The sequence below is a fragment of the Leuciscus leuciscus genome, assembly GCF_965113295.1.
Source record: "Leuciscus leuciscus genome assembly, chromosome: 7".
NCBI lineage: Eukaryota > Metazoa > Chordata > Actinopteri > Cypriniformes > Leuciscidae > Leuciscus > Leuciscus leuciscus.
In genome coordinates, this window is record NC_138731.1 from 11,665,989 (window position 1) to 11,687,179 (window position 21,191).

The following is a 21,191-nucleotide window of genomic DNA, read 5'->3' on the forward strand; positions in this document are numbered from 1 at the left end:
AACTTTAGACATTCTCTGCCGTTTATGGACATCTTTACTCTCCGCCATCGCGCCAACTAAATTCAAAATGTATCACGCGCTATGGTGTGCTTCCTAAACATTGAACAACGGTCCGTGTGAAACAATCAGATCCCTGCTCGCTGTAATTCAAAGCAAGCCCACTATGCCGCACTGGCGCTTTATACATGGAACTTGGACAGGGCCAGGGCACACAGGCCACGGTGGCCGTACGATTATTATTTTTTCACGGGGCATGAAGGCCAAAGTGTAGGGCAACGGCGGCCATGGCCGCGGTATAATTCCCACCCTGGTGGACAGGCTCTGAGTTTCTGTCAGGTTGGTGTTGGACTTCTGGCTTCGGGTCAAGTCTCCAGCTCAGAGCTCTCAGCAAGTGTGTTATTTCCTATCCAAAACAAAGAGTATAAGAACAAGTCAACTCATGAATGTTTTTTTAGAGCTAGAACAGAATTGAATTCTGTTTGGTTTACGGATTCTGTTATTTTCCTGTTTACTACAGGGATGCGGCTTTAAAACAATATGTATAGTATCAAGCGCTATATAAATGAAGGTGATTTGACTATAACAAGAACATTACAATGAACACAAATTTGAAAATCTCACTACAAATAATCCAGAATCTAAGACAAAAGATAATAATCCTACTCTGCCTGTTACACTTCCACACACCTGAAACTGATCGAGTGAATCTCCTCAGCTTCTCCAGTCTAGTGTAGATCACGATCAAACCACTGATGTTGTAACATCTGCTCTAAGCTGGGGCGTTTTGTTGGATCCCGGGATAGACACTGTCCAATCAAATCCCTGCAGTCTGTACACATTTTAATAAGGAGAGAGCTGGTTAGTCATGACCATGTGACCTGGCATTTTCGCTATACGTTGAGCTATATATAAAAATTCTGACACACTTCAACCGTTAAACTTTCTATACAAATCGTTTGCTTTATGTGTGTGTTTATCAATGTTCTCATCATTATTCACTCACATTTGGAAAAGTTGCGGTTCTCAAATGTTACTTTGGCTTGTAAGATTTCCGTTCTATTAAGAAAAGGAAGACATCCGTTCGACACCTCGTACATCAACACTCCTAGAGACCAGACATTTGCAGGGACGGCGTGGAATCGAGGTTCTGTCAAGACTTCAGGTGGGCAGTAATCCGGAACTCCTGTAAGAAACACATTTGCACATCGTTGAGCTTTTTTTTTTTTAAGCATCATCAAATAATTAGTAAGTCACTAGCTTCAGGTTTCCACACTCCCAAAATGCTCACCCCTGTATATGTTGCTCTCGTAGCCTTCACTGCTAAATAGCTGACCGCAGCCGAAGTCTATCAGCTTGAGTTCTAGCGTGTCTTTCTTCAACAGGAAATTCTGTGAATGAATGTCATTATGGAAAACACCATGATGGATGCAGTGTTGCACTGCTTGCACAGCCTGTCTCATGACGACCTGTGAGAACCTGTCATTCCAAGGATCACGAGTGATTGAGTCCAGCAATCTCTCGCAGGGCTCCGGATACTCCATAACCAGAGTGAATCCTCTAGGCTCTTCAAACCACTGGTACAGTTGTATGACGAAGGGGCTTATGGATTCTCGCCTCATCATCATCAGCAGCGCCACTTCTGTAACGAGAGGTTCGGGATTCCCAGGCTAGAGAGAAGAAGCAGACAGAAGGTTAGCTGGGTAAAAATCTGAAGAAAACATCATTTTGAAATGTACTTTTCTTTGATCTTTTTAGATGCGTTCAAAAGAGCCTTTTCAGCTCAAAGTTATTTGGTGCCTCTAGGCTTATTTGTTGATCACATTTATACCTAATGCTTCCTACGGGTGTATTAACTACAGTAATCTGCACTTAAACAACTCCATACACATTCAGGTTTTGGCCAACTTACAATATTAAGATAAAGATCGTTGTCAATCTTGCGCATCCGCTTGATGGCAACCTGCACACACAAAAAAAACATCTTATTAAACCATCTGTAAATTGTTTTAAATGTGTTTTGATGCATGCAAGAGCAAAATGTTTGTACAATTCAGTAAGATTTACCTTTTTGCCATCAAATTTGCGTGTTCCCAGGAACACCTTGCCATATCCTCCGGATCCAATCATCTTTTCCACGTTATAGAAAGACTTGAAGGACTCTGAAAAACAAACAGAAAAATGTGAGACAATTATTAGCTTGCTAGATCCATTGTTTTATTGTTATTTGTATTGTTTTAACTTGACTCAGTTATGCATGAAATAGCTAAATCTCTATCTGTAGACTTTACACTGCCCGGCCTTATTTCAGTCTCACCTATTGAGCTCTTGTTCACTGGAGAAGCCTCCACGGCACCCTGAGCAGTTCGGCACCCTGTTGGCTCGACAGGAACTTGACCCGGCAGCGGAGGACACAGAAACCCTTCGAGGCTGTCGGACCTGGACAAACCCTGTTGGTTTGGGCTCTCCGATCCATCGCCACTCCACCTCCACTCGGAGCAGTACGAGCCTCGGCTGCTCAGACTCAGCGACTCTCTACACATCCTCTCGACATGGGTCTCAGGGCGGGGTGAGGACCAGGGTGAGGACCAAGCTGAGGATGACGTGAAGCACGGAGAAGAATCTCTGGAAGCAGTTCTCCAGGATCTGGAGCGGCCTGCGGATGGAACATTTCAGACATCAAAAACTGTTTTTGTTTTATTTATTTTTTATAATATTAATTATCAATGTCAGTGGTCACATCAAATAGTTACTTTGGTTTCACTTTATTTTATTCCCTTTAAGACATTCTATAAGTCTATAAGTAACATTGCACCTACATGTCTACTAACTCTACTAGTTAGGGTTAGAATAAGTTGACATGTAGTTGAAAAGTTACTTATAGTCAGTAGATATAGTAGTTGCTAGATCCATTGTTTTATTTAAAAATTGTCAGCGCAGGTCGAGAAAATAATATTATAATGGGGGAAATCATTTTAATATTCTGTAAAAACAAGCCTTATTTTGAGTGGAAAACAAGATAATACTGTTTAAAATAATGTTGGAGAAATAATGATTTACCATTATGATCTGGAGCGGGTGATGATGGTTCAGGAACAGGATCAGCTGGAGGAATAAAAGGCTCCACAACATTCCTGGAACAGCAGCAGAAAACAGCCTTAAAAGCCTTCCAGAACCTGAGGAAACAATCAGGCCTCTTCCAACGTCCTGGTGAAATGAAGAAAAAACAAATGAAAACAACTATTAGACCCGTCTGTAGTTGCAAAGTTACTTATAGTCGACAGAATGTTCAAAAGGGACCATCAAAATAAAGTGTTACCGTTACTTTAGTTGACAAATCAGACATTGAAAATAGAAATACAAACTAAGCCATTAAACTTCTTTATTAAAAGCCTATTCTGACCTCTGCGAGTGTGTTTAGATGAAGTGGACGGACGTCCATCATCTGGGTTCCCCTTCGCCTTCGTCCCGTGAGCCTGACCTGTGGACACAGAAACAGAAAACTCAGATATCCAGGAAGATCCTGACTCTGTGTCTGGGTCGGGTCTGGCAGAGGTGGACAGTAACAAAGCACATTTATTTGAGTACTGTACTTAAGTACACTTTTTGAGCATCTGTACTTTACTTGAGTATTATTTTTTCTGGAAACATTTTACTTTAACTTCACTACACTTGAAAGTCAAGTATCGTACTTTTTACTCCACTACATTTCTGTCAAGGTCCTTGAGTAGAAAGTAGTTGGATTCTGACATCAATCTGATTTTCATTTTCAACGTTGGGTTTGGTCTTCTAAATGTCATTGTTTTGGAGCACACTAGCTTATAACAGTGGCTGACATATTCATACTAAAAGCCAAAAAACTTTAAATAGGGCACTATTTGAGGGAACAGCCCGAAACTGGGTGTCCGAAACTATTGTGGACGTTATTGAGAGCACTTATTCAATCTCTCATTCAATCCCACTACAGGAACTGTGTTCTAGAAATACATTTCATATTGATATGAGGGCAGGCAGGCATAGATTCAGAGGCATAAGGTACTGTAAGTATTACAAACAACAATAATAAAACAATGCATTGACATTTACTTTTTACTTTTGATACTTAAGTACTTTTAAAAACAAGTACTTCTGTACTTTTACTTGAGTAAAAATCAGTCTTTTCAACTTTTACTTGTAACTGAGTAATATTACTTTCACTCAAGTAAGGAAATTGTGTAACTTACTTTGTCCATCCCGGGGCAGCGGATCCTGATCACGGTCATCAGAATCGGGTCTCCAAACCTCCTGACCACCAGCCGTCTGAGGGAAAGCAGCTCTCCTGGATCTGGAGTGATCTTAGGATGGATATTTCACATATCACATAGTTAGTTATATTTTAATAATAATAATCAGTAATCAATGTCTGTGGTCAATTACAAATTTTTACTTCAGTTAAGTTACTCAAATTCAAAACTTTATTTCGCATGCAAGGAATCAGATAAATGTGATCAAATGGGTTCTTCAAATTAATGTAGTCAGTCAGTCATTGTACAACATCATACCATAAACCATAAATGAACAATTAAAGCACTCACCTCCTTCGCCCATCATGTGAGCCATCTAAGTTAACGTATATCCTCCAAACTGCAATACAACACAACACAACACAACACAACACAACACAACACAACACAACACAACACAACACAACACAATACAATAGAAATCTCCTCAGAAATAAAATTTTTCACCCCTGAAAAAAATATTAAACAAACAAATAAAAATATTCTCCGAAATTATATAACGCTTTCAAAAATGTAACTCTATATAAAGGATATATCCCCCGATGTCCTTCTACAATAAAAGTCTCCTCAGAAATCCAGAAAATAGCTTTGAAAGATCAAGTTTTGTGTCAGCAAAGTCTCAGCAAAAAGTCTGTTAATTCTCCTCGTCTCTCAATCAACAGACAGCGGTCGATGGTGAAGTGCGGATACATGCAGATTGCAGAATTCATAAAATGCGTCACTATTAGCAACTAAAATTCGAATCACGCATGCGCACATCGACTCTGATTTATTAAAATGTAATGTTGACGTTTTCTTTAATATGATATTCATTCTTTCAGACCAGTTTTATTATTAAAACCCGTGGAAAAAGCCACAAGGGAGAATAAATCGGACATCATATAAATTAATTAAATTGGCCCTTTTCCGCATATATAACCATCAAGGCCAATCAGCTTTCAGTATCACTAATGCGTCATCCAACCGGTTAGTAGTAGTGGTGAAGAAATCCAAATTAATTCTCTATTAAAATTGTTCACAATTGCTACCCTGTTAACTATAAACTTACTAAATTTGCCCCCATTAAATATCAAACTAAAACGACAGATTGCATTGTGGGTTTAACCTGATGCAGCAAAAGATTTGTTGATTACAGTGAAACTTTTTTTTTTCTTTGCTTACAAAAAAAATTGTCTTATAATTATTAAAGCGTTGCAGTATTTCTTGACCAAAGTGCTTCTGTAATATTTAAGGCGGCCGCACACCGGACGCGCAGCTCAGCGCCGCGCCGCGCCACGTCTAGGACAACTGTCACCTGAAAATCCGATAACATCAGCAATTTTCTGATTTCTGTAAATAAATATAAAACTAAATGTATATTGCAGGCAGCACAGGGTGAAGTCCGTATATACATTAACTACGATTTGAGACACACACATGTACATTTTATGTAAAACTATGTAAATGGCGCTCTGTGGCGCGGCAGGATTTTGAACACGGTCTTGAGCCGCCGCGGACAGCCGCCGAGCTGCGCGTCCGGTGTGCGACCCCCTTTAGTGTATCTATAGTGTATTAAAGGTATACATTTAATCACTTCTGTGTTTCCTGGAAATGGACCCTTCAACCTTTCCATTATTATCTCACCAGCTGAACTATAATGAGCATATATGTAATGAGCATATATAAAAACTATAATAACATATATACAATGTTATAAGACTGCAAATAATATTTTTACAAAACAGTTATTTCCTCCCACAATTTCTCTCATCTTAAATATATATTATAACTTTTTCTCACCCAATTGAATTTGATCAGAAGGGATGTTTAAGCACTATTATTTGAAAACTTCTCTGTTTTGTATTATTAAAAGCATTGTTTGACTATACAAGGGTAAATATTTGATCATTCTACTATGGTATTTACCAAATGTTCTTATGCATTAATGCAGTAGTGGTTCTTCACTTTCTCTAGACTCAACTCACTGGGCCCATTTGGAGCAATCTGTGTCTATGTGCTAATATAATATACATCTAGCCTCTAGTCTAGAGAGAATATGGTTGTTCATATCCATACATTTACTGAATAGACAAGTATATACAGTATATATATATTATACTGTACACACACAATGGGCTTACATTCAAAAATGACTATGTAAGACTACAAATGACTTCATATTTCCTGATTGCTAGTTTCCCCAGTGTTGCTGTGGGTTTCACCAGTGTCCTCCGCACATGCAGGTATAGTTAATCAGGAACTAGAGGCTATATTGTGTGTGTCATCTCTGTGACAGACTGGTCACCTGTTCAGGGGGATTTTCTACCTTTGGCCTGTGCTAGCTGGGATTAGCTCCAGCTCCTGGATATTTCAGGCATACAAATGTGGTGTTTTTTTAAAGGTCAAAAGATGTAATTGGACATAATGAAAACACAAACCTTTATTTGTCCACTATAACAGAAACTGTGGTTCAGAAACAAACAAACAAACAAATGTCTTCATGTACCGGTAATGTACTTAACATTGAGTGAGAGTAATTTGAACATGATCTTCAGGCTGCCGGGTGTGTGGCCATGTCCTCTTACTGGGAAAGAAGTAAAAACAACAATCAATAAATGAGAAATGTACAGAGGTGAATTAAGTTGCCATGTACTTATTCTTACCAGGATGGACAAGGCAACCAATGCACCAACACCTCTTTACGTCCCTCTGAATTAGGTAAAAATAAAGAGCCAATTACAAAACAAATCATCATTACATTTCAATTTTTACATGTCACTACATATCATTACTACATTTTTAAAGCATTTAACGTAACTCATCAAGAACTTTTAACAAAGCACCACGGAAAGCCTCCATCCTCATGTGTCATTACTGTGGTCCAGCAACACCCCCAGCACAGAGACAGAGACAGGGGAAGCTGCAGGTCGAGGGATGTACGGAACGAAAGGTGGCGTGCTGAAAGGTGAATGCTACTACAACAGAAACTAACCCCTAACCTTAACAGACAGCTTTCACCACCACTTAAAAAGACCTTTCTCCACAAGCAAAGCTCCAGCATATCCGCACTACAGCAGGTTTTGTCATCAAAGCATGAAATCTGAAATTTGAATTCCAATTCATCATTTAGGATTCTTATAATCTTAACCAAAACTGACCCATAAATGCCACTCAGACTGAAGAGCAACTTCAACAACTGCTGTTAACATATTCAGAAGCAATGGAAATATACACCTGAACTCTACATGTTATATAGTTAGATTATATGTTATATTCACTGTAGTAATGTACAGAATATTTTATATTAAAATATGAATTTACAATTCTTCACCTTATTAATCATTGTTTGTGTATTGGTGTGTGATCTTCTAACCGTATGCTCTTTTGCACTGCCTGTACTCATACTGTAATCAGTAAGCAAACATGAATTCCATTCCAGATGTTTATTTTTTGCAATAAAGTACCCTACACATTAGCATACACTGAATGTGGAGTTCTTAACATTACAACAGAGCTAAATATTTTGGGATACTGTAAGAATTGAGAAATTAGAAAATGCCGGACAGTCTGGTTGAAGACAGGACCTTGCTGGAAATATTTGAACTCACCATTTGAGACAAAAGTCTCACTTCAGAATACATCTCTTTCCCTCTTCCCCCCACCCTCTCTCTCTTATGCTAAAATCACCTGAGATTTACACACAATCTATATGGTTTAAATGTTAACAATTATCATCCAGTTTTTTATATGTTTGGCATCATTTGAAATGTCTCAGTGCGACTGGTACGAAGGTCTCATTTCCAAACAAGTAAAACAAAAGGTAATAAGGTTTTTAAGAGTTTAGGGATAGCTGGCACACGAAGGAAGGTGGTCTCTAGACAAATGGTCTCACACCCCCAAAAGGTGTCAACTCCGAATGTAAATTCCCATTGTTAGCAGATGTTTCCATGTGAAAGAAGTTTCTGTCTATATAAGGAAATGCAACGAGAAGATCGGGGCCTTTCTGTACCTCAGATTAGCCCGCGAGGGCCCGCGATTAGCCCGCATTCAATGAAAGTCTTTGCTTTGTGTTTATGCTTTGTTAAATGGACTATGTTATTGCAGTAGGTTTCCTTTAGAAAAAAGTTGTATTACTGGTTTTGGGTTTAGTTAAATCTAGAACGGTTATAACATGAAAACTTCACCGGTTTTATGGAACACACAACATTAACAGATTGAAATACATATTAATGCCAACCTTTCTCAGACACGTCTTGGGTACAAATTCCACTGGAAATACGTCCAGAGACGCATGGAATGGACATTCTGTACAAATGTAAAATTTGGTTAGAAATGAATTAATTACTTAACTTGAACAGAGAATGTCTAAAAGTTAAAATGCAAAACAATTTTTAAACATCTAAAAATCTAAACAGCACTGAAACAAATATAAACATCAATATTATGAGAACTTTCCAAATGGATGACAATGTGTAATAGACTAGCAATGCAAAGAGCTAACTGTATTGTATAACATTTTATACCTGTGTCTTTCTCTTTGCTGCCATGTTGACAGCTGACTTGCTGTGAAGTAAAACAAAACTTTTTTTAGCCTTAGTTCAAGTTCACATTGTTCCTTGCTCATTGTACTGGCTTTAGCCAAAGTCATTTCACTCAGCGGCCATCTTTGAAATGCCTCTTGGTAGGGCTGTAGTCAAGACCACCTTTGTCGAGTCCAAGACCAGGACTAGTCGAGTCCAAGACCAGGACTAGTCGAGTCCAAGACCAGGACTAGTCGAGTCCAAGTCAAGACCGAGTCCAAAGAGGTTCGAGTCCAAGTCAAGACCGAGTCCAAAGAGGTTCGAGTCCAAGTCAAGACAGAGTCCAAAGAGCTTCGAGCCAAATCAAGACCGAGTCCAGGACAGGAAAAAAAAAGTCTTATGCATGACATTATCAAGACAACCATTTTGGGTTATTATTTGTTGATCTAAAAGCAAAAACAGTGTCACAACACCCAGGATTTTTAAGTATAGACATTCCCCTTGATATCATATAATCTTCTTATCTAAAGAAAACAGAATGATGACATATGGTGATACCTCATAATAGCAGTGTTAGAACTGATATACAAACACCAACCCACTGTTACCAATGCTAGGTACTAGTACTGAGCATTTGAGCAACTAAATTACAATATAGCTTCACTGCAGATGTACACAGTAGTGTAGAAAAGAAGTGTCTTCATGTGCAGTGAAGCTATATTGTGGTTGGTATATATATATATATGGTTGGTTTATGCCTTCCCTGAAAAAAATATTGTATTGTATTATATTGTTATTTGGACGTGGGTTAATAGGAAAGACATTGTATTTTCAGAAAACATTAAAGTTTGGTTAAACAACAATGAACACAGTGTAATTTAACATATGTTCTTTTTATTTGAGGACAAACTGCAGAATTTTATCAGGTGTTTAAGAAATTCATAAGAATTATTTTTCACAGTATACTTAACTGTACAAGCATTTGTACAACGGTGTATTCTTCAAAAGCTTTTTTAACATGAACTATAACAGGAAAAACAAATCTGAGTAAATTATCGACTTTTAGAGTGTAGCATTCTGTCTGCAGGCGAGGTAAGTACAACTATTCAGTTTTACAAAAGTGTTTTGTTACACTTGAGAAATAGGAGGGAAGGAGAGCATTTCCGCTCCTAAACTGGCTCTATGGGGCCTCATAATGAGCCCTCCAGCACTGAACACTCTTTCAACTGGTGCTGAAGAAGCAGGTACAGAAAGCACGTTGACAGCTAGGGCATGCAAATGACGGTATTTGTCCTTGTTTTTCAACCAAAATACAAGGGCATCCTGCTCTGCCGGACAGCTCTGAATATCCTCCAGGTATGTATGTACCTCATGACTCTTGGCGTTTGGGGGAGAATCCTGGGTTGGTTCTGTGGGTTCCTCACAGATGTCCAGGTCCACTTTCTTAGCCTGAGCGATCAAGCTGTCTGGAAAAAAAGAAAACAGAAGTAAATTTGACTCACTTCTTCTTCCACTTCAATAACCTTGCAAATACACTGTACTTTAAAGGGGGGATTTTGAAATAAATACCTGTTAGTGACTTCTGCAGTTCCTTCTTAGTATTTTGTATGGTGGTAGCACTGCCACTGGTTCTGACATCCATCTCAGCCCAGTTCATCCCGAACTGGGGGTCCAGCATCGCTCCCAGCATGTATATGTTGGTCAGTGGCCTACAGAGTCTCTTTTCACTATCCATTTCTGTTAAATGAGAATGTAGCTCGAGGACAGTAGGGACAACCATGCTGATGTAACAATTTTGTCACCCTCGGTCAATTCAGTGGCCTCAGCAAACGGTCCAAGAATTTGTGTAAGTTCTCTACACTGGGCCCATTCACGTGAGCTGAGGACAACATTCTCAAAGTCCACTGAGCACATCTGAGTTAGTGCAGTATGATCTAATTCGATGACTGCTTGTATTTGTCTGAATTGTGAATTCCACCTCGTGACATTTGAGACTGGAATGCTTTTACCACTTCCAAAAACAGCCTCAAATCGTGCCACTGTGCAGCAGACTGGCAAGTTTGGCCATTTTTGAGATTGCCCGAGACATCACTTTTACTTCTTTCATCCCATCCCCGATAACCAGTTGAAGACTGTGGGCAAAGCAGGATAGCCGTTGACGGGAACCAAGAAGAAAGTCCGTATCTAACTGTTCCCCAACCATGTCCTCCTCATCCTCACTGTCATCTGAGTGGTCTGCCATAATGACTTTAAAAGCCTTCTTGGTGTTAGCTGCATTATCAGTGATGATAAAATCTACCTTATCACTGATATTGTAGTCATCTAGTATTTCATCAAATGCAGCTGAAATGTTTTCAGAGCTGTGACGCCCTTTGAATCTCCTGCAGTCCAGCAGGTAGGCGTTCAGAGTGTACCCACTGGCTGAAGAGATGAGAACATGAGCTGTGACTCCCAGGTAAGATCTGACCATATATCAGCAGTTACAGAGATTGATTTCTGATCTACCAGACTGGACTTGATGCACTCTTTCACTCTCATCACTAGTTGAGGTATCTGTTTGCTGGTTATTGTTGTTCTGGAGATTGGGGTGTATCTTTCATCCATGGTGTGTAAAAAATGTCTGAAATGTTCATTTTCCACGATTGATATAGGTAGACAGCAGCCAATGATAAGGTCATGGATGATCGAAGCATGAAGAAGCATTGTAAACTTGAACTTGCAATGGTCGCTGCTGAAATGCATCATCAATCATTGGCTGTGAATCCCCCTGTTGAAGTCCTTGGCGATACTCCTGCAGGCTGGAGATGGAAATACAAAAGCATCTATAAGTGTTGGAACTGAATAACAGGCAGATAATAAGCTTTATTTAAAGAGAAGTGAAATCTGTATTCCCAATCATTCATTAATGTCCACTCCATATACTGAGAAAAACTAAATAAAGTTGTGTCTGGATCGTCAAACTATTAGCCTAATAAATGTCTTTCAAATGGCATTCAAAGCTGTGTCCAGACACTGACATGAAGGGAGAGCCAGAGGGATTTTGGTTAGCTCCTATCTCTCTGAATGGGGAAACATCCAATTCTCCAAAACTGTTAAATTATTACATTTAAGATAAAATTTCAGATTTGAAATCACCAATAAAATTTGACAACTACAGTCTCATAAAATGTTTTCCCTTCAGTATAAAGAAAAACAAAAACCTTTTCAGACTGGAGCAGCCAATGGGCATGAGCGTGAGCATACACACGAATCTCAGAATACTGTCTATTTCTAGAGCTCTTGCTCTTCAATTTGCTCTTTATCCTCCGATCTTTCTTTCATCCTCACTTCTACATTTTTCTCTGATTAAATGTCTTCATCTTCTACAGCCTCTCTTAAGTCCTGACTCTCTGTCCTATCACCCTCTGTGTCCTCTTGCTCTTTTTCTGGACTTTTGAATCTCTGTTCCTCAACAGGTCTCTCTGGCTCTTCCTCCCTACTTTCTCTCTGTTGTTCTTCGATCTGCTCTTCATCCTCCAGTCTTTCCATTTCTACATTGTTTTCCAGTATAATGTCCTCTTCATCTTCTACAGTCTCTTTCAAGTCCTGCCTTTCTGCTTCATTACCTTCTGTGACCTCTTGTTCTTCTTCTGGACTTAAACCTTTAAAAAAAGTACCATTAAAGTCATATATTAATTTTTTTAAAACATTTTTTACAGTACCATTGGTTTGGCTCATTTCTTGAAACAGAAATTACATTCTCAAAACTCTAAGATCATTTGGCAAAACAGTCTTACAGTTCAGCACAACACTATAGCTCACTTGAAAAAGCTCATATCTCTCCCAAAACTGTTCATTCATGCTTCAAAACTAAATTTCCTTCTCATTTAAACAGTCAGTGCCCCCAAAATGCTTCGTCCCTTTGGCATTGTGTAAGCACTGCAAGTCAAAATGTTTAGATGTTTTGTCACTATGGCAGAGGACCATTGAAATATCCCTCATGTCCACCTTTCAGTCTTAGCCCAGTCCTTCATTGACAATGGTTACTGTACTGTTTTTTGTCTAGCTAACAGAATACAATTGTGTATAAAACTGAAAAAAGAAATAGGATTTTAGGGTAAGAGTAGCCTCCAAGGTTTGACATCACACACTGCACTCATACTGCCAAGGAAATTGTAACCATTATCATTCACACACATAAAATAACTTCCATACATCAGAGTAAAAAGAAAATGTTTACAGCATAATATACTGTAATATAAACACACAAACAAAAAATGATCTGCAGCCTACAGTGCAGTAAATAAAGCTGGAGTTTCACAACTAACAGTTCTTCAGTGGTCGCTGTCCTCACCCTCCCTCTCCTGGCCACCGTCCTCCTCACCCTCCTGGCCATCCACACGCTGCTGTCTGTCTGGCCACAGATTCTCGTCCACATCACAGCGTATATTCTCCCTTGCGATGCAACGAGGGAAGAAACGGCGTGCATGTCGCAACCATCCCCTACACTGATCTCCTGTAAGATCCTCACACGCAGCGTCCATTGCATGGAGCAGGGACCTCTGATCTTGAGCCCGATGCTCATACACTCTCCACCTCCAAGCGGAGAAATACTCCTCAATAGGATTGAGGAAAGGAGAGTAAGGTGGTAGGAACACCATGACCATCCTTGGATGAGTAGTGAACCAGGCCCTGATGAGCGGGCCACGGTGGAAATTCACATTGTCCCATACAATGACATATTGTGGTAGGTGAGGCCCTACGAGACCTCTCTCATTTTCAGGGATCAAATCAAAATGAAGGCAGTCCAAGAAGATGAGGAGGTTCTGTGTATTGTATGGGCCAAGACTGGGGATGTGAGTGGCCACACCATTCTCAGATATGGCAGCACACATAGTTATATTGCCCCCTCGCTGGCCTGGGACATCCACCGTGGCCCGGTGGCCAATAATATTATATGGTGTATATATATATATACACACATATACATATACATATATGATATTCATGGTATTATGTTCTTGACTAAAACACTTTGCAAACATTTCCCAAATATACCCTGAATTCGAATCCATATCAGACACACAGAAACTCCCATATGTACTGGGAGAAATGCCCAAATGTGAAATAATTGCTGCAAAATATGTCTCCTCATGCCATGAAATGAGGACAACCAGTGGAACCTCAGATGGATAAATAATTGTAAACATTTTCAAATAATTATTATTTTGATTGTTTGATATTTTAGTAATTGTTCACTAGTAATTAGTAATTTTTTTTTTTTTTTTACATTGATACTGATTTATTTTCTTCTTCTTTTTATTTTATTTTTGTTAAAAAATTTTTTTTTATAAATGTACTCATGCATTTGTTTACTGATTAATTTTATAAATTATTTGTTCATTATGGCCAATGCTTTGATTGTGTTTTGATCAAAGTGTTTGATTAGTTAGCAAGTACATGTTCAGGAAATGCATAATACAAATTGTATGGGTTAATGTAAGTAACGGTAAACGACTCTGCAAGCTCTTTTGAAGCTGTCAAATCAAATGGTGTCGCTATTGGACACTTTATTGTGATTAATTGAGATTAATTAATTTCTTATAGGATACTGGTGACCGTTTTTTTTTTTTTTTTTTTTTTGAAGAAGCATTACTCTTGCCTCGGAGAAAACAACACGGGAATAGCAACAATTGTGCACATAAATTACTACTCGGGCTTGAATTACAACCCGTGGCCAGTTTTTCTACATCAGAGGTTTATTTATATTATTATTATTATTAAACATTATATTAATTATTATTTTAATTATTTTAATAATTATTATATTAATTATATACATATATATTAATTATAATTATTAATTGTTATGTTTTTCACTATTGATGTTTTAGAGTTTGGCCCCTTCATTGTTGAGCACTTCTTTTCTGCATCGTGGCCGATTTGAAGATTGTACACACAAACATTCTCAGAAACTGTTTGTCAATTTCCCATTCATTTCTAATATGGTCGGTCATTTTTGACTGAAGAGCACAAAAGGCACTATTTTTTTACGACCACTTAGCATGCTCAGATCATGACCTCAAATTTTTCTCACATATCTAATGCCATAAAAGTCACCAAGTTTCGTAACATTCTGATGAAGCTGTGATTTAATAAAATTAAAAAAAGAATATTTTCCTGTCAGAAATGACGAAGAGCACCTGAAGGGTTAACCCTCTGGGCTTCTTCGTTTAGGAGTCACACTTGGCTTCTTCCCGGTCTAAAGTGACCGAAGCCTTAAAATGTAACTTTTTTTCCCCCAGGAAAACCATTGTAATATATATTTTGTTCAATAATATATATTTTTTATTATATTATAATATAATCAATAATTATTTAGAATTTTTAAAGGTTATGTTACTTTGCATTAATTATAAAAATTGTATGAGCTTTTTTTCCCTTTAGAATGAATATATATATATATATATATTATAAATGCAACATTTCACACTAAAATAGAGTGCAGGCCTTTAAAAAAATAAATTTTCAAGTGAGAAAAGCGCCATCTAGTGGCTTTAAAAAATATAAATGTGTGTAATGTCCTGTAAGCGCCTGTAGGCTATACTACAGCTCCCTGTATAAATACATAGAGAGGCTTTTTGATTCCCATTGTTTTTTTAGACATGATTTGATTTCTCTATCTCGTTTTTTATTTAGATATACATTTAGATATTCTAAAAGACTACTTTTTGATTTTTTTTTTAGATAAGTATCAGGTTTTGCATTATGGTTACAATCAAACAATAACATTTGGTTAGAAAGGGAACACAATGCAAACATTTTTGTTACTCAGTATTTGATCATTAAAAAAATCTAACAAAATAAGGGATGGATAGTGATCATTCAAAACACTTTATACAGACATTTTGCAATTAATTGGTATTTTATTCATTTTAATTCTATAAATGGTAATAAAAACTTCAAGTAGGGAAATCAGCAATTATGATCTAACAGCAAAAACATAATAAAATAACAACAGCAAACAATCATTATCAAACTGTAGGTTAAAGAAGAGGAATAAAAATGTAATAATAATAATAAATATTATTTTAACTATATACATACAAACTGTAATTATTTAACTTATTGTTGCATATGCAACAGATATCAGGAACTCATATTATGCTAAAATAAGAGCAAACAATAATTATCAAACAGTAAATTGATCAGTAAATTGAAGAAAAAGAAGAATAAAAATCGAAATACCCATAAATAAATATAATTTTAACTATTTACATTCAAACTGTAGCCTAATTATTTTACACATTGCTTCAGATGCAACAGATAGTAACAGAGTGTCTCTCGCACACTGGAAGTTTGCAATTTTTGCAGAAACTGATGGTTTTCACATCCTCTGGCCAGCACATTCGGCACCTTTTTTTTTTTTTGAGCGACTGGCAGTAGAGGGATGTGTTGTGGAGGGACCAGCTGTGGACGCACCGGCCGATGAGGGACCAGCTGTGGACGCACCGGCCGATGAGGGACCAGCTGTGGACGCACCGGCCGATGAGGGACCAGCTGTGGACGCACCGGCCGATGAGGGACCAGCTGTGGACGCACAGGCCGATGAGGGACCAGCTTCCTCATCTCTGGAATCCTGCACTTTTCTCAGGAAGCTCACGGAGGCTGGTGTGCGAGTAATGTTTTACACCAGCACTTCCCCCAGCTCCTCCAGAAAAAGCCTCCTTCGGTAGCTTTTGGCCTGTCCCCAGGTGGGATTGATCTCCCTCCACAGAACGAAAGAATTGTAGGCAGAGACATCAATAATGTTGAAGAAGATGGGCCAGCGAGCTGTCTTCCGTCCACATGTGTATGTTGCAACAATCTGTAATATTACACGAACATGCACAACATTTTAGTAAATGTTTGGTCATCTATTTGATAATGCAATTTACTTTCCCCCCCAATACATTTCAAGTTCAATTTACCATTTAGCTTAGAATATAAGTTATTATTGTACATTTATTTTTAGCAGAGAACAAATACAAAGTAGCACATACCTTGTCTAGATTGTCCACTCCACCTTTGGTGGCGTTGTAATCCAAAATCATCTCCGGTTTTCTGTCCTCGCGTTCACTGACTGCTGCATCCTTGTGTGTGTGTGCTCATTAGAATCACGTTCTTCTTCTTTTTTGGGCAGTAGGACACGATGGTGTGTGTCTCAGTGAACGCGAACAGAGATGAAAAAGGAGCCCTGTTTCCACTTGTCACCAATGCACTTAGGAGCTCTGCCTTGTTTTTTCGCACAGTACCCAGCATCCTTATTTTTCTTCGTAAGAGCTCTGTGCCAAGAGCATAGGAGGTGAAAAAATTGTCACACGTGACAATATGCCCCTCAAGATCATGTACACTGTCGCAGGGCCGTGCACAGACATTTTGAGGGGCAGTGGCCTAAACCAAAAAAAAGTGGCACTAAGGGGGTGGTTGCTTGTTAACACAAATGATCCAGTTATTCCAGTTATCCACAATTTTTTTACATTTTTATATTTACCTGTTCCATTTACAGCAACACTTTTTTTTATTTGGTACCATGTCCTGAAAGATCTTGATAACCTAATTTTTTATGATTAACAATTACACCTTGGTGATAATAACAAACTATTTACTGTTTTACATTTTGGTATTTACCTTTTCCTTTAACAGCAAAACCTTTATATTTGGTACCATGTCCTGAAAGATCTTAAAGGTCCCATTGCATGGATTATTTTATTATTTTAGAATGTTTCCTGGGGTGCCCTTATAATGTTAGTATGTTTTTTAGATCAAAAGTTGTCATCATTTAGAAATAAAAGGCATATTTCCTAGCCTGATTTTAGCCTCTGATTTGAACGCTCTGTTTGAAGGGGCGTGTTTGCTGTGAGACTTCAGTGTAAACGCCCACTGCTGTGATTGGCTGACATACTTGCATATGAAATGGCTAGCATTACATGTGGAACTCTCTCAAAAACGTTTACTATTACAGCTATTATACGTTTGTACTATTACAGCTATCGAGATTAACGAATCGTGAGAAGTTTAAGTATTTAGATCTATTCCCATCACATAAAAGGTTGCAGTGATGAGCATTGAGCAGATGACAGCCTGTTGATCGCGTGAATGAAGATCTTATCATTGCAACACAGTTTCTGTACTCTCACTAATGATTTCACCAATGCAAACATGAGGTAAGTACAGCAATAGCTCCGTTGTGCAGTGTAACACCGTCATTGATTTCATAACGAGTTTTGGCAAGTGTCCAGATAAACTCGCGCTGTGTGATTGACAGCTTGGGCGATTGGAAAGGGATTGTTTTTTGATCGCTTTCTGTAAATATATTAATCACAGTTTAAATAAGATTATTTTCATCCTACTAAGTAAGGGTGTCACGAAATCGATCGAAATTAATGCTCAATCTCGATTATCGAATCAAAAAATGGAATCGTCGATGCTGCCACACCCCATATGTCACGTCAGCTCGGCTTGCCTGTAATAGGTAAAACTCCTTTTCTCGAGAATATTGAAGCCTTTATTTTAAAACGCATTGCAGCTGCACAGCGAGAGCATCATAGCTCGTCTGAGCGAGCTGATTGGCTGTGCTGCGTCAACTGCACGAACCTATGGCGAGTAGGAGCGCTTGGCGCCCTGCCAACCTCGAGCGTGCCAATTTGGACACGGCTGAAGTGTATAAATTCAGAGAAAACTCGCCAAAGGACTTTAGGTTTAAATCGACTGAAGCGAAGTACCTGATATGAGCGAAATAGCACGCAGGCAACGCAGTACTCGTTCCCTTATCTCTAAGGGAACCGAGGTTACGCAAGTAACCAAGTACGTTCCCTTACGAGAACGTTCTCTCGTGTACTGCGTTGCAAACGCTGTGGGAACCCAATTTAAAACGCCGTGCTATTCGCCTGTGACTGCTCTGAGGAGTCCAGGGAGCCCCGGGACTATAATAGGTAATAGGTTATATTGTTTAAGTTTCCAATTGACTGAAGATATAAGTTATTGTTACATGTTGTTAATAAACGTTTTAAATTTGACAATGTAGTGTGTGGTACATTGCGAACAAAGGTCAGATATTATTATATTGCATAAAAGTCTAAAAATGGCATAGCTTGTGCTTTCAAAAAAAAAATTTTTTTTTATCGAAAATCGAACCATGACTTTAGAATCGAAAATGTAATCGAATCGAGGATTTGGAGAATCGTGACACCCTTACTACTAAGAGAAACGACGTGAAGTTGATTGTTTAGTCACTGGCTTGATTTACTGTTGCATAAACAGTATTGAACGACTTTGAGAGAAAGATTATCTGTCTGAACTTGAACAACTGAAGAGTTCAGATGCAAAAGCCTCTAAGTGCCATCTGAAATTTTCTTCTAGAATGATGTGAAATTGCTGACCTTAAATATACAAGCTTGATAAAAATGATCATTCTAGAAGAAAATTTCAGATGGCACTTAGAGGCTTTTGCATCTGAACTCTTCAGTTACACCTCAGAAATTCACATAACCCACTGGTTCTTCAGACTAAAAAAATACTTTTTGTGTTCATTTGTACATCCAAACACTGAGCAACTGCCATCGAGCAACTGCCTCGAGAGAAAGGTTAGCGCTCCGCTCGTTTGCAAGCCATGGTGTCTCTCGAGGAAAAACCAATATCGCGCTCGCGAAACTCATTTTCTCATGGGCGGGCCAAGGCAAAGAAGAGAAAGGGGAGGAAACCTTTTCCCTTATGATGACATAAGGGGAAGATTTCTAGATTCGCCCGTCTGAGCTTTAATTTTTTCAAAAATACCCAGGGCTTGGTTTACAGCCATCAAAACGTCTAGCCACTGGGGGACCATAGGTTTGTCTACAAAGTGTGCCAACAACAGAAAATTTAGTTATTTGTATTAGATCTGATCGAGAGTACTATAATTTGATTAGACCATAGACAGTAAAAGAAATGGACACAGCGACCCCATAGATTTCAATGGAGAAAAGTGAAGCAAATTAGAAGCACTCACTTCCTGATGGCTGAGCGTACTGCGCAGACTCAAACTGAGCTTGACGACGTAGACGTGACGTGAGCAACCTGTCTGACAGTTGTAAGTCTTCTAGTAGCTGTGCCAAGAGAAATCTGAATCAATCCCTTCCGAATCTTGCAGAGACGGAGAGCGTGAGTAGGAGGTGTCCATGAGCTAGGAGCATGAGCAACTTTATGACTCTCTATGGGCTTCTCCCTTGACTTTATCGGGCTTTATGCCTCCACGTCCCCCCGATTAACTGCAAGCTTCTCTTCCTGTCTATACGGTAATTTCCAGAGAGTCGCGTGGTTATGACGCAATCATTAGCCTATTTTTACAAAAACTGCTTCTACGGGGCCATAACGTAAGATACAAGGTAATGGAGCCTTTTATACATTGTCATGTTTCTTTAGAAATAAACAATGGACAAATGGAGTCTTTAAACGCCTCAGATGTAAAGTTATTCGCTGTCAAAGTGATGCCAAAATTAATGGGAGTCAATGGAATGCTAACAGCAGGTGATGGCTTGTTAGCCAATGGCGCCCCCGGGGATGGTACTCTTTCTGGATGCTGGATTACCCCCCTGGATTAGACAAGCAGCTAATTCTAAGAACGTGGATATGTTGTACAAATTGTTAGTAGAAAACCAAGAGCAAAACATTACCGACATAAATACCAAAAAAAATGTAGTGAACTGTCGTGTTCACTCTCAGTTTCAAGAGAGCGCCGCAGACACATACTGTGAGTGATGGTGCGGAGCGAGCGGGAAAACCGGAGCGGATTAGCGGAATCAGCGGAATGCTTTGAGCGGAGCGGAGCGGTGGGGGTGGGGAAGAGGGGCACCTCAGTCAATGAGGGCAGAGGGGCAGTGGCTCTAGCCACCGGGCCACCCCCCTGTGCACGGCCCTGCATGCTTGATACTTTCCAGACAAGTTACATACTCTCCTGTCACTTGTTTCAAGAGCTTCACTTGGTCAAAAACCAAGTGATAACCTGTACAATGTAAAATTGTCAACATCAAATTATGTACTACATATTACAGCATTGTTTCAATACAAGACATACCAATGGACTCGCGCAGCTTTCTGTCTTCTTTGGGCACCAGATGTTCCTTCCTCACCCGAAACAAAGGACTTATTCGATTAGCTTGCGTTGATATAAGGACTGGTCTTCCTTCTCTGCTGTAAAACAAGAAAGTCTCGACTTACTCTATGTGCAATTACTATTGTTCTTGAAACATAAATTAAGACAGTTATAAATAAGTGAATTTACCATACGATTCAGGAGAGAGCATTTGATGAGTAAATACCGATTTCAAGTCAAGTCAAGTTTATTTGTATAGCGCTTTTCACAATACAGATTGCATCAAAGCAGCTTCACAGTATTAAATTAAAATAATACAACAAA

At 38.8% G+C, this 21,191-nt stretch overlaps 2 protein-coding genes across 2 annotated transcripts; both read right to left on the reverse strand.

Moving 5' to 3' along the window:
- Positions 1-299: 299 nt before the first annotated feature.
- LOC309503457 (serine/threonine-protein kinase pim-2-like) lies at positions 300-2,144 on the reverse strand. Its single transcript, XM_082176290.1, has 6 exons — positions 2,065-2,144; positions 1,910-1,960; positions 1,289-1,667; positions 1,004-1,183; positions 688-829; positions 300-403 (listed from the first exon to the last, which is right to left on the reverse strand). Exons 1-5 carry the CDS (start codon positions 2,125-2,127, stop codon positions 726-728), a joined length of 777 nt encoding a protein of 258 aa, XP_082032416.1. The 5' UTR covers positions 2,128-2,144; the 3' UTR covers positions 300-403; positions 688-725.
- On the reverse strand, positions 2,138-4,625 carry LOC309502612 (uncharacterized protein; the record flags this gene model as incomplete). The annotated part of the gene is made up of 6 exons (XM_082175019.1): positions 4,572-4,625; positions 4,221-4,331; positions 3,401-3,478; positions 3,058-3,204; positions 2,315-2,653; positions 2,138-2,157 (listed from the first exon to the last, which is right to left on the reverse strand). The coding sequence occupies exons 1-6, from the start codon at positions 4,594-4,596 to the stop codon at positions 2,138-2,140; spliced, it is 720 nt and encodes a 239-aa protein (XP_082031145.1). The 5' UTR covers positions 4,597-4,625.
- Between the last annotated feature and the right edge of the window lie 16,566 nt (positions 4,626-21,191).

Bases quoted from the DNA above. Each gene is read 5' to 3' on its own strand.
- LOC309503457 (XM_082176290.1), bottom strand. From the start codon at position 2,127: ATGATTGGATCCGGAGGATATGGCAAGGTGTTCCTGGGAACACGCAAA. The intron at 1,961-2,064 runs GTAAATCTTACT...TTGTGTGTGCAG, and splicing joins GCAAATTTGATGGCAAAAAG to GTTGCCATCAAGCGGATGCG. The intron at 1,668-1,909 runs GTAAGTTGGCCA...TCTTCTCTCTAG, and splicing joins ACGATCTTTATCTTAATATT to CCTGGGAATCCCGAACCTCT.